The sequence below is a fragment of the Podarcis gaigeae genome (assembly GCF_964106915.1).
Source record: "Podarcis gaigeae genome assembly, chromosome: 12".
Lineage (NCBI taxonomy): Eukaryota > Metazoa > Chordata > Lepidosauria > Squamata > Lacertidae > Podarcis > Podarcis gaigeae.
This window is the reverse complement of record NC_139688.1, coordinates 4,030,511-4,044,109: the sequence shown is the minus strand read 5'-3', so window position 1 is coordinate 4,044,109 and position 13,599 is coordinate 4,030,511. Positions and strand designations below refer to the sequence as shown.

The following is a 13,599-nucleotide window of genomic DNA, read 5'->3' as shown; positions in this document are numbered from 1 at the left end:
ATAAAGAATGGATCGAAAATTTTAAAATTGCTTTGTTGATGACTTGGTTAAATAAAACAATGGGGGTCTTATTACTGAATTTGCTGGTCTACTTCTCTGCTTCGTGGGATTTCCCTAACTATTAAGCTGTTTTTCCAACAGCTTAGAAATTAGCCTTCGCCAACTCCTTTGATGTGTTTTCATGTCACGCCCCCCATCAAGTGTGTAATTTTTATGAATTAAAATAGTGTGTGTATACACACACACCTTGTAGGAGGGCAAAACTCCTACCAGGAGCTGTAGGGGATGCTCAAAAAGGATGGAGGCCCAACTAGCACTAATATTTCGTTCTAAAAGCGCCAATCAGAAGTCCACTACTGAGGAACAATGTCCTTCAAACCACAAGAATTTGGCAACCTCGCTGAATGAATGGTGCCTGCAAATATACAGGCGTATTCCAAAATGAGATTTCAAAGAGTTGTGGTTCAAAGCCATTCAGAGAGAGAGAGAAGAAACCACAAAAGACCTTGCAAAATTCTATAAAATTAACCAGCGTTTTGCCCTCAATTTTAGGCTAGCCGACATGATTCATCTAAGGGTGATGAATTTCTTTCCGCAGGGCCTGTAAGACAGAGTTGTTCTGCCTGGCCTTTGGCTTGGAGCCAATTTGATTCCCTCCCTCCCTCTCTTTCTTTTTTTTTTCCTTCTCCTCCTGCGAGGAGGCTACATTTTAATATTTTAACGTTTCAATATTTTACTGTTGTATTTTAATTTTGTTTTTAAGTTGTAATCATTCAACTTTTTTTATTATTGCTTGTAAGCTGCTCTGTGCCCAGCCTTGGCTGGGGAGGGTGGGGTATAAATAAAAATTATTATTATTATTAAGGGTGGACAAGGAAAGCAATTTGTTCCATATCTGGGTGGGGTGTGGGGAAAGAGAGTCAGCAGATGCCAGTTGATCAAAGAGAAAGTCAGAGGAATGAAGAGATGGGTCAAAATCCCTGTTTACATGAGCGTAAGTGGTTATGTTCACCAACGTGGAGGAGACACGCAAATTCTCACCAACTACAACCGCTTATGGTGGGGTTGGGGAAGCTATGGCATTCCAGATGCTGAAGGACTCCAACATCCATCACCCCTGACCACGGGCCGTGCTGACTGGGGCTGATGGGAGTTGTAGTCCCAAAATTGGAGGGCTACAATTTCCACACCCTGGCCATACAGGGACCTAGGAGGCTGTACCGGCCGTAAGTGAAAATAAATTTGCAAGAATTGTTGTTTTTTAAAATATGATGAAGGCTCCGGAAGGAGGATGGTGTGACAATACCCCACTCAACTCCTGGACTTAGAAGTTCCTCCCCACTCCCCACAACGGTGGACTACCAAGCAACCCGGAAGCATCAGGTCAGGGGTGGGCAAGGGTTACCTTGCCTGGGCTGGTTCACTCCAGCGGAGAGCCCTACGTGAGCCGGATCTGCGTCTGCGCAGACGCGATTTTCGGTCTCTGCGCAGACGCGATTTCTGGCACTGCAGAAGCGAGTTCCCACGTCGTGTTGCACCTGTTTAGCGCAGTGCGCGGGGACTTGCCGAACCGGCGTCTCGGTTCAGGGGCAGCTCATGGGCCGGTTAAACGCCCCCCATAGGCCGCTTGTGGCCCATGGGCCTGTGGATATTTCACCCCAACCCACTGCGAGAATCTCCTGACAATGTTTTCAGAAAGGAGGGGGCAGAATCTGCTCATTGCTTCTTCCGCTTCTGCCTGACTCTGTAGGAGTCTGAGTGTTATCTGTGTAGAGATAAGATGACTGCATAAGCAACTGTAACACTCATGCAGTCCAGTTGCCTCCTTTAAAGGTAAAGGGACCCCTGACCAGTGGGTCCAGTCGTGGCCGACTCTGGGGTTGCGGCGCTCATCTTGCTTTATTGGCCGAGGGAGCCGGCATACAGCTTCCAGGTCATGTGGCCAGCATGACTAAGCCACTTCTGGCGAACCAGAGCAGTGCATGGAAATGCCGTTTACCTTCCCGCTGCAGTGGTACCTATTTATCTACTTGCACTTTGACGTGCTTTTGAACTGCTAGGTTGGCAGGAACAGGGACCGAGCAACGGGAGCTCACCCTGTGGCGGGGATTCGAACCGCCGACCTTCTGATCGGCAAGTCCTAGGCTCTGTGGTTTAACCCACAGCGCCACCCGCGTCCCACCAAACTAAACTAGCCTCCTTTAGCCCTTTAGTTTATTAGTTTGCAGTAGCTGTAATAGAATGAAGAAGTTAAGCTTCAGGGCTGCCGTTCGTGCAGTTTATACTCTGCTGTACTCTGCTGACTTTGGTGCTCACAGCTCAAAGTTCTGAGTCTGTTGCACTTAGACCTTCTCTCCCGCAGTGGAAGGTCTCTGGGAGTGCTCTTCCATCTCACCTAGCCCAGTCGGGGCTGAAGAGGTTGAGCCCGGTCGTTGGCACAGGCTCAAAGGCGAAGCTGACAAGGCCTTAGGCTGCCGACCCCTGCATCAGGTGCTGTGGTCTCTACAGAGCAAGGACGGCATCTTCTCACCTGAGTAGCTTGGCAGCCTGCAGCTCCTGATTCTCCCTGGCAGAAGAGGTGACTGGTGAGGAAGGCAAGGCAAATGTCCTATTCCCAAGACTTGCTTTGATGTCAACGCTGCTTCTGAGTCTGTGCCAGCTACTAAAACGCCTCTACTAAAATGCACTGATTAACCTGAAGTTAGAGAACTGCTGGAGCCCTGGCAAAACCTACAGCAGACAAATATGCGTTTCACATTCAGGGATGGGAGAGAGGCAATAACCCTACGGCTTTTGAGGCCCTCGGAGGACCCAGCAGATTCATAATCCAACCCCTGTCAATTATTTGCTAAATTGTGCAGCTTCAAAGAGGACATTTAATCTCACTCCCTCAAAAGAAAACAACATTGCATTCATGCTGTTGAGAAGAACCTAGTTTAAATGCAGGCAGGAAGCGTTAAAGAGAAACTTAAGGGAGGCTGAGGAAAGGATTTATTACCTTTTGAGTTGTTGCGCTTTGCAGGAAACTGGCTCACAGCTCCACCCAACTTGACATTCCAGCTCTGCAAAGCCTAGAAGCAGGATTTTCAAGGGATTAGATGTGCACACTTTTGCTCTCTGATGCAGGAAAAGCTTGTCTGGCATTTGCCCAACTGTGCTTAGGTGTTGCACAGCTTCTGCTCATTTGCAAAACTCCCTTCCTTCCTATTTCATTCACTTCCTTACTATTTCTAACGCTGCAGTTTCATTATTCCAGCAGTCCAAATAATTACCATTTGGGTAAACTTTAGGAAGCTTACAGAGAATGTTTTGATCCAGACTTTTCTCTTTCTTTCTCATATCACTTTTTACTATAAGAGGGGTTAGCTGTTTTAAACAACATTGTGCCAACACCCAATGTCACAAGCGCAAAATTTATGCATCACAAACATGTATATGCAATACATGCCCATGAATTATCATTATTAATAATCATTTTATATATAGTGATGTATATAAGCAGTGTAAAGGTAAAGGTAAAGGGACCCCTGACCATTAGGTCCAGTCATGACCGACTCTGACGCGCTCATCTAGCTCTATAGACCGAGAGAGCCGGCGTTTGTCCGCCGACAGCTTCCGGGTCATGTGGCCAGCATGACTAAGCCGCTTCTGGTGAACCAGAGCAGAACACGGAAACGCCGTTTACCTTCCCGCCGGAGCGGTACCTATTTATCTACTTGTACTTTGACATGCTTTCGAACTGCTAGGTTGGCAGGAGCAGGGACTGAGCAACGGGAGCTCACCCAGTCGTGGGGATTCGAACCGCCGACCTTCTGATCGGCAAGTCCTAGGCTCTGTGGTTTAACCCACAGTGCCACCTGCGTCCCACCTTAATATAAGCAGTGTACTTATACGCAAAATGGGGGGGATGCAGTTTAAAACACAAATCACAATAACATTTACAACATATATGGATGCGTAACACCAGAAATTATCATTCATTTAAAGAGTAAGTTTAGTGTAGTGGTTCACATGTTGGACTGGGACCTGGGAGACGAGGGTTCAAATCCCCACGCAGGCATGAAGCTCACTGGATGTCCTTGGGCCAAGTCACTGCTTCTCAACCTAACATTGTCTCACACTGGCCGGGGCATTTTCTCAGCACTCTCCTTATTGCATGAAGTCTTATCTTGTGGGAGTTGGGAGACAGCTTTGTTGCACAAGACCTCTCAACCGATTTTAATTGCGCAGCCAGAGTTTACCCCCAAACAGTGGCAGTCTGGAAGTGCCCACAGATTCCCCAGCTAAGCTTGGCAACGGTGGCAGGAACAAAAGGGGCCTTCTTAGACTTGAGGAATATTGCCCTTTGAAAACACCTCCCACAATACGTTGGATGCTTGCAAAAGGCATCTCACTCACAATCATTATCAAACTTCCACTTCCTGAGGCACAACTGCTGTGGGGGTAGCAAAAGTGCGTTCTAGGAGCAACGCTCAGCTCACGCAGAGCCCAGCAAGCCTGGATTCACTGTTTCCACAGAAAAACTGACTAAATAGTAAAAAACAACCAACTCTATGGAAAGAGTAGACTCTGATTAAATTGGGGCAGGCGGAGGATACGGGGTGGCATTTTTGAGATGGGATGTTGTGTGGACTCTGTACAAAAAGCCAGTGACCTCACAACATCACTTCCACAGCTGCCACGTAGAAGCACTCCCAGAATCCTTAACAGCAGCTTTTAAATTTTCATCGTTTAGGAATATCCTTCCACATCAGTTGCCAGCCAAAATATTCCTGGCATGTTGATAAGAGGATTTGGGGGGGTCTATTTTAGGATACACAAGAGACTCGGGTGGCGCTGTGGGTTAAACCACAGAGCCTAGGACTTGCCGATCAGAAGGTCAGCAGTTCGAATCCCTGCGATGGGGTGAGCTCCCGTTGCTCGGTCCCTGCTCCTGCCAACCTAGCAGTTCAACAGCACGTCAAAGTGCAAGTAGATAAATAGGTACTGCTCCGGCGGGAAGGTAAACGGCATTTCCGTGCACTACTCTGGTTCGCCACAAGCGGCTGTCATGCTGGCCAAATGACCCGGAAGCTGTACGCCGGCTCCTTTGGCCAATAAAGCGAGATGAGCGCCACAACCCCAGAGTCGGTCACGACTGGACCTAATGGTCAAAGGTCCTTTACCTTTACCTATTTTAGGACACACACCGGCCAGGCCAGTTGAGTCTCAGTGTGTGAACAATTGTAGAAGACACACAAGCAGGTTCACCCGTGGCTGTGCATTACAATGGAAAAGGCTATAATGGAACGCAAGGTAATCTTCAAGTGTGTTTGTTCTTCATTAAAAAATCTAACCTTAGAGCCAGCATGGACCATCTTAATGCAACTTCTTTTGATCACCGGAGCATTCTTAGAGACTTTCTCTTTGCTAAACAAAAATATTAGTTTACTGAGATCACTGGCATACAGTCCCTGAAAGGTTGCAACCCTGAAGATGAACAGAAACTTGCAAGGTGTGTGGGGCTCACTCTCCCTTTGCAGGACAGTTTGAGATCCAACGTAGTAAACGGACTCATTCTCTGCCAGCCATTCGACCAACCTACACCAAGGGGATCCAACTTGGTGCCCTCCCAGTGTTGTTGGACTACAACTCCTATCAGCCCCACTCAGCACAGCTAACGGTCAGGAATGATGGGAGTTGTAGTCCAGCAACGCTTGGAGGGCACCATGTTGCCTACCTCTGGCTTACACTGACTGGTCACAGCTCTCCAGGACTGCTGGGGATTGAACTTGCAACCTTCTGCACTTTGCCGCTGAACAACAGCCTTGATCACCAAAGACAAGTAAAGCCGTTTGCTCCATTTGCCTCCAGTCTGGAACCAGGAGTTAGCTTTGGCTCACGGCCTGCACCCAAGAAGCTCAAACAAATAGCAGGCTTCCACTTCTGTTTGGGATCGGGGCTATCCCTGCTCCTCCCGAGGAGAATTTGAGATCCTGCCGTGAGAGGGGCAAGTGAGATTGCCAAATCCTGACCCCGAATAACCCTGCATGCCTCTTTTAAGGAAAAACATTCTCTTCTCCAGCAATAGCTTCAGGAAACGCTATTAGAGCACAGCTAATAGCTGGTTCCTTTTCCGCAGAAGAGCTTTAAAGAAAACAGCCTCTATTGCGAAAGAAAACAACTGGTAACACAGCTTGCTGGATTATGTCTTGCAAAGCCACTGGAAGGCAAGAGTAGCCAGCAGCAAAAGGAAGAACTGTCAAGTCCTCTTTTCCTCTAGCACTGCCTAAGAACTTAAGAAGGAAAGAAGAGCCTGGCCTGTAGACTGTAGATAAGATGTGGGGGGGGGGGTGGAGTTACTGGAGGGCATTTAAACTTGGAATCAAATCATTCCCTTTGGTAATTAATAGGAGTTTGCAAGAATACAGAAAGCAGTTGGGATCACAATACCCCACCACCACCACCCTCAGCAGGTCAGAAACATGCCAAGCCACTCCTGGCTGGAGCAGTTTCTGCCACTATAAGCTCTTTATCCCCAGGATTAAACCTAGACAGGAAGCAAAAGACAAGGAAATATGGGCATCTGTGGACTGTGAGAGTGACCAAAGAGCAATGTTCTTCGTAGGTGAGAGAAGAGAGGCTGCTGTCTATGGGGCAGTAATAATAATGATAATAATTTTAAATTTATATACCACTCTGCGTCTGAAGATCACAGGGCAGTTTATCAACATAAAACAACAACTTGACTGATAGAATCATAAAATCTTAGAGTTGGTAGGGACCCCAAAGGTCATTTAGTCCAACCCCCTGCAATGCAGGAACCTCAGCTAAAGCATCCATGATAGATGACCACCCAACCTCTGTTTAAAAACCTCCAAGGAAGGAGTGTCCACAAGAGTCCGTTCCACTGCCAAACAGCTCTTACTATCAGAAAGTTTTTCCTGAATGTTTAGTTAGAATCTCCTTTCTTACGACTTGAAGCCATTAGTTCGAGTCCTACCCTCTGGAGCGGCAGAAAACAAGCATGCTCTTAAAATAGAGTACTTAAAATAATAATAAAAAAACCACAGAGAAAAGTATCCCTTCAGAAACAAGAGATACTTTTGAAGCTGGCTCGTTTTGCTATTTATTTCATTAGCTGTCACCCGGAGGAGCCCAGGAGCTCCTCACGCACTCCTTTATTGGCCGCTAATATTTCCTGCCTCGTACACACCGTGACTGCATCTTGCTTTGTGCCTGGTGACCAGGATCCATTATGTGTTGCATGAAGATATATATGTGTGTGTGTGTGTGTGTGTGTGTGTGTGTGTGTTTATTTATTGAATTTATTTATATACCGCCCTATACCTGGAGGTCTTAGGGTAGTTCACATACATTTTGAACTATGGCAACCCTAGTAGTGTCATCACTAACGGAACTGGGAAATGAATTAAAGTAATAGTAACGATCTAAACTTACAAATTAATTTTGGCTGAAGCAGGGGTAGCCAATGTCATGCCCCCAGATATTGCATCATCTGTGTGTGTGTGTACACAGTGCTTTTTTTCCAAACAACTGTTCAGGGGTATTCTCATTTTGTCTCAAGAAAACAACCATTTTATAGTTCAAATCGGGGGAAATACACAAAAGCACAAAGATTCACAAAATGCTTAGAGGTATTGTGTACTCCTGTGTACCCCCAGGAAAAAACTACTCTGTGTGTGTGTATACACACACACACACACACACACACACACTGTAGCCCGGCTTCGGCTGGGGAGGGCGGGATATAAATAAAATTATTATTATTATTATTATTATTATTTATATATATGTGTGTGTGTGTGTATACACATATAAATAATATCATATTCAGTGGTACCTCGGGTCAAGTACTTATTTCGTTCTGGAGGAGGTCTGTTGTTAACCTGAAACTGTTCTTAACCTGAAGCACCACTTTAGCTAATGGGGCCTCCTGATGCTGCCGCATCGCCGGAGCACGATTTCTGTTCTTATCCCAAGGCACTATTTCTGGGTTAGCGGAGCCTGTAACCTGAAGTCTCTGTAACCTGCAGCGTATGTAACCCGAGGTACCACTGTGTGTGTGTGTGTGTGTGTGTATATGTGTGTGTGTGTGTGTGTGTGTGTGTGTGTGTGTGTGTATATGTGTGTGTGTGTATATATGTATATATGTGTGCGTGTGTATATATATATATATATTAATATATATAATAGCATACATAATAAAACTGGAATAAGCCTTCTCCGCCGAACACTGCCCTTGGGAAGCCTGTCTCCAACAGCCCTCGGAGGCTGCCTACCTGTTGCTGACAGGACCCCGCACTCAGGCCAGCTGCTCCCTTCGGACATAGCTGCATATACTGCTACGTATCCTGGGCTATGGATAGTATATGGCTCTTTCTCTCAGAAGCCGGCCGCTTCTCCGAGGCCTCTCCCCCCCCCGCCCGGCTTCCCCCCCCCCCGCCCACCTCTCGCTTACCGGACGACCGTTGCAGCTACATCCCGCGGAGGAGGCGGAAGAGGCCCGGCCAGCCGCCTGAGGAGACTCGCCTCCCTCCCTCGCTCGCTGCAAGAAGAAGAAGAAGAGGAAGAGCGGCCGCAGCGGCGCCGGAAGTAGCCCTCAGCTCAGAGGGGCCCGCTTCCGGTAGGGAGAGCGAGCGTCACGTGCTTTCCTCCCTCACTTCCGGATGAAGGGGAGGGGGGGAAAAAGGGAACGCTGGACGTGCTTCCGGGACGTGGAGCACGTGACCCTCCGGCGAACTATAGACTTACGAAAAGCAAAACAGGGGAGGGGGGAAATGTGAAGAGGGATACTGAACTTCGGGTAGACTCTGGCTTTGGAGAAGTACACGCGTCCTGGTTCGTTTCAGACGTTGCTGGGGGCGGGGGGGGGGAGGTTTTGGTAGCTGGGTGAAAGGGAGGAAGGGGGCAGTTGTGGGTCAGAAGCGCCTGCGTCGCTTCGCACATCCCAGGCAGGTAGGAGCGAAGGGAACAGGGCTGGGATTCAGTCCTTGTTGTTGTTGTTGTTGGGTTGGTTGTTTCGTGCAAAGTTACTCAGCAAACGGGCAACTGTTGGCATTGTTATTGCACTCTGGGTGCACGCTAAGGGTTTTTCACTGGGTGGGTCACAAGAGTCAAACGCAATACTGAAAGCAGTTTGAAATGATTACGATCGCAGGACTAAGACAGTGCAATTAGAATGAAAGAGATAAGAGAAAGTGCGATTAGAATGAAATGAGATAAGAGAAAGTGCGATTAGAATGAAATGAGATAAGTAACTACAGAACCTTACAGTGGTTCTCCACCTGTGGGTCCCTAGATGTTGTTGGACTACAACTCCCTTCATCCCTGAGCTCTGGCCTTGCTGGTGATGAGAGTTGTAGTTCAACAGCATCTGGGGACCCACAGGTGGAGAAAGGCCGCAAGACACCGGAAGGCAGCCCTGTATAGGGAAGTTTTTTAAACCGTTTAAGGTTTTATTAAGATTTTATATATGTTGGGAGCCACCCAGAATGGCTGGGGCAACCCAATCAGATGTTAATAATAATAATAATAATAATTTATTATCTATACCCTGCCCATCTGGCAGGGTATAAAAACAAGTAGAATGAATACAAACAAGTAGAATGAAAAACAAGTAGAATGAATACAACTTAAAAACAAGATTAAAATACATTAAAATATTGAAACATAAAAATATTAAAATGCAGCCTCATCACAGGAGGAGAAAGGAAAAAGAAAAGAGAAAGAGGAGGAGGGAATCAAATTGGCTCCAAGCCAAAGGCCAGGTGGAACAACTCTGTCTTACAGGCCCTGTGGAAAGAAATCAGATCCTGCAGGGCCCTGGTCTCATGAGACAGAGCGTTCCACCAGGCCGGGGCCATCACTGATAAGGCCCTGCTCTGGCTGAGGTTAATCTAACTTCCAGGATGTTGGACTAGATGGGCCACTGGCCTAATCTAGCAGGCTTTTCTGGTGTTCATGAAGAATGAGCAAGATAACAACAACAACAACAACAACAACAACAACAACAATAATAATAATAATTAATAATTTATTATTTGTACCCCAACCATCTGGCTAGGTTTCCCCAGCCACTCTGGGTGGCTCCAAACTGAATTAAAAGTACAATAGAACATTAAACATTAACAACTTCCCTAAACAGGGCTGCCTTCAGATGTCTTCTAAAAGCCAGAGAGTTGTTTATTTCATTGACATCTAGTGGGAGGGCATTCCACAGGGCAGGCACCACCCCCAAGAAGGCCCTCTGCCTGGTTCCCTGCAACCTCACTTCTCGCAGGAAGCGATCCGCCAGAAGGCCCTCGGCGCTGGACCTCAGTGTCTGGGCTGAATGATGGGGTGGAGACGCTCCTTCAGGTATACTGGGCCAAGGCTGTTTAGGGCTTGAAAGGTTTATTATTATTATTATTGAATAGGACGTCCCTATTTTCATCAGAGAAATGTTGAAAGGTATGAGGTCCAGCACCAAGGGCCTTCTGGCGGTTCTCTCGCTGTGAGAAGCCAAGTTACAGGGAACCAGGCAGAGGGCCTTCTTGGTAGTGGCACCCGCCCTGTGGAACGCCCTCCCACCAGATGTCAAAGAGAAAAACAACTACCAGAGTTTTAGAAGACATCTGAAGGCAGCCCTGTTTGGGAAGCTTTTAATATCTGATGAATTATTGTATTTTAGTATTTTGTTGGAAGGCGCCCGGAGTGGCTGGGATGGGTGGGGTATAAATTGATGATGATGCTGATGCCAGACATATACTGAGCTAGGTAAAATAAACTGAGTAGACATAATGAAATTTCCTAAATACAGCAGGACAGCAAATCCCACGAATAAAGCAAAAGTGTTCCAGTCCTTTCATATGGTATTCACACCTTTTGTTCCAGGTCTGCGCAACCAGTTTTTGCTCTTTGTGAAACATGCAGAAGATTGGGTGTTAGGCCTCGTCCGTCTCAAGATGGCGGTGCCCACGAGTGAATACTGTAAAGTGCTTGGGGATGCCCAGCTCCCGGGCGGAGCAGCGCCATACGGCAACTTCCCCGATTACTCTCGCTTCCACCCACCAGAGGGACGCATCCAGCTCTTGCCCAGCGCGTTGCTGAGCCAGCTGTTCCCTAACCCATGTGCAAAGCCCCTTTTGGGGCTGGATGTGGGGTGCAATTCGGGGGAGCTCAGTGTCGCGCTATACAGGCACCTCCTGGGGCTTCAGGAGACTGAAGCCTGCCAGGAGCACCTGAATGAACTTCGCCTTCTCTGCTGCGACATTGACGCTGGGCTGATCGAAAGAGCCAGACAACAGAACCCCTTCCCTGCCTCTGTTTCCTACGCCGTCCTCGACATCATGGACCCCGACGCAAGGGAGACGGTGCTGAGCTCCTACCTGGGCAACTTTGGCCACTCCAAGTTTGACATTGCCTTCTGTATGTCCGTGACCATGTGGATCCACCTCAATCATGGAGACCGTGGCCTGGTGACGTTCTTGTCTTATCTTGCGTCTAAAAGCACCTACTTGCTCCTCGAACCCCAGCCGTGGAAATGCTACCGGTCAGCTGCCCGGCGCCTGCGGAAACTGGGCAGGCACGACTTTGACCACTTCCGAACCCTCACCATCAACGGGGACGTGGCTGAAAGGATAACCCAGATCTTGACCACCGACTGTGGCATGGAACTGGTGTCTTGCTTTGGGAGCACGAGTTGGGACAGAAGCCTATTGCTATTTAAATCAAAAGAGGCTAAGGATCTGGTGTGACCGAGGACGGCATCTGGCTGAAGAGAATAAGAGGGGAGTGTTCTGGGAAAGACTTAATTGTTAGCTACAGTTCTGTGACTGCACTGAAAGTGCGGTAGAGAGGAGTCCAATTCATTTTGTTGTTTCTTTAACTACTTTGTAAAAGGTTCCCATTCTTCTTTAAAGTCACAGTTGTCCTTATCACGTAGACTGTGCGTCAATTTCGCCAGTTCTGCATAGTCCATCAGTTTCCCTTGCTACAGTTCTTTTGTCGAGATTTCTTCGTTCTTCCATCCTTGTGAATGAATGAATTAATTTATTAATACGGTCACAGACCAGCGTCAACGCACACAATATCGTAGATCATTAAAAAAATAAAATATCAGAAATAGAAGGGACAATATGAATATAACAAAGATTTAAAAATAAAGAATTAAAATTAATTATTAGTGTGCCCCCTGTAATTAACATTTAGGGGTTTGGTCATTATGGGATGCCACTTGCTTCCTGCGATTGATTGCAGACACACAGAATTTAGCTACATTTAATGTAGTCTTGGGATTCTTGACCTCTAGCAGTAGTTTTAAACTATGGTATTCCAATTCTAATAGTACATGTGAAGCAGTTTCAACTTCCAACGAGCCACAAGGGCAGACCCGTGCTGTATATGGTTTACCCTCAAATCTGCCCTGGCCATCCTCTGTCACATACACGAATATATTCTTCAGTTTCCTTGGCAGGTCTTTTCCTACAATCCCTAACAAAAATGCTTCAGGTTTTTTTTACAAATGTTAATTGGAACATTTTCATCAATTCATTGTATATCATTTCCCTTTTTAAAATTTCACTATTGTTTTGAATAAACAAACACAAATTTATTATTGGTAACGTATAGGCAGATAATTTAAGGATCTTTACAATTTTATAATATGCAGAGAATAACATGTGCTGAAAAACCAGAAAAAAGGAGCGGAGGGAAGTCTAGGTGGTTTTTTTCTTGGGGAGCGGGGAGGGAAAATTGGGGGGGGATGAGGATGATATGTATTTGATAAATGGTTATGCTGAAATTCTTAATAAAAATTATTCAAAAAAAGAAAGTGGGGTACAGAGGAGGGGTTCTCAAACCATCGACCCCCAGAGCCCACTGGAGAGGTATGAAAATTATGGACGCCCACCAGTCGCGAAATGGCAGTGCAAGGATAAAGCCAGTAACAAAATAGTGATCGGTGGACGCAGAGCCCATCCTAATCAGGTGGCAATTAGCGACGTCATTTTCATCATTGGGTATCTAAACTCACACTAGAAAATTTTCAGATACAACAATGGTTTCCTTGTGGCAAGGATACAGCTTGAAAAAAGCTGAGCTATGAAACCCTAAGTACAGATTTTGCTTCTGGCAGTATCATAATAATAATATATATTTTTTATTTATATCCCGCATTCCTCGGCCGATGAAGGGCTCCCCATTTTAGGCCAAATTGATGGAGAGATTCTAAGCTGAGAGATTCTAGGTTTGATCTTATATGTTCTGCACGCACATACAGTGGTACCTCGGGTTAAGTACTTAATTCGTTCCGGAGGAATGTTCTTAAGCTGAAACTGTTCTTAACCTGAGGTATCACTTTAGCTAATGGGGTCTTCTGCTGCCACTGTGCAATTTCTGTTCTCATCCTGAAGTAAAGTTCTTAACCCGAGGTACTATTTCTGGGTTAGCGGAGTCTGTAACCCAAAGCATATGTAACCTGATGCAAATGTAACCCGAGGTACCACTGTACATGCCCCCGGCAGTCTTTTTACTCATCTCCTATCATTTCTTCCCCCCTTCTCCTTTCCCACTTTAAGTTGCACTGTACTCCTCCACAAGCTATTTCTATTACAGTCA

General features: G+C 46.5%; 2 protein-coding genes across 4 annotated transcripts in view; one reads left to right on the top strand and one right to left on the bottom strand.

Annotated features, from left to right (window-relative positions):
* The window catches only part of LOC310827813 (adiponectin receptor protein 1), a 38,043-nt gene extending 29,400 nt beyond the window's left edge, over window positions 1-8,643 (bottom strand). The window contains exons 1-2 of one of the 2 annotated variants that reach the window (XR_014556499.1): window positions 8,462-8,643; window positions 2,999-3,071 (exon numbers count right to left, since the gene is read on the bottom strand). The gene's annotated coding sequence lies outside the window, so the exon portion shown is untranslated. The remainder of the gene's footprint in view (window positions 1-2,998; window positions 3,072-8,461) is intronic. The other variant, XM_083704292.1, reaches the window with a different exon arrangement.
* A 49-nt stretch (window positions 8,644-8,692) lies between these two features.
* Window positions 8,693-13,599, top strand: part of BCDIN3D (BCDIN3 domain containing RNA methyltransferase) — a 243,403-nt gene continuing 238,496 nt past the window's right edge. The window contains exons 1-2 of one of the 2 annotated variants that reach the window (XR_014556505.1): window positions 8,693-8,841; window positions 10,876-12,015. Coding sequence is in view for 1 of the 2 variants with exons in the window: in XM_083704346.1 (XP_083560472.1) it covers window positions 10,947-11,738 (792 nt within the window). In the remaining variant the exon portion in view is untranslated. Of the gene's footprint in view, window positions 8,842-8,876; window positions 8,959-10,875; window positions 12,016-13,599 lie in introns of those variants that run through there. The other variant, XM_083704346.1, reaches the window with a different exon arrangement.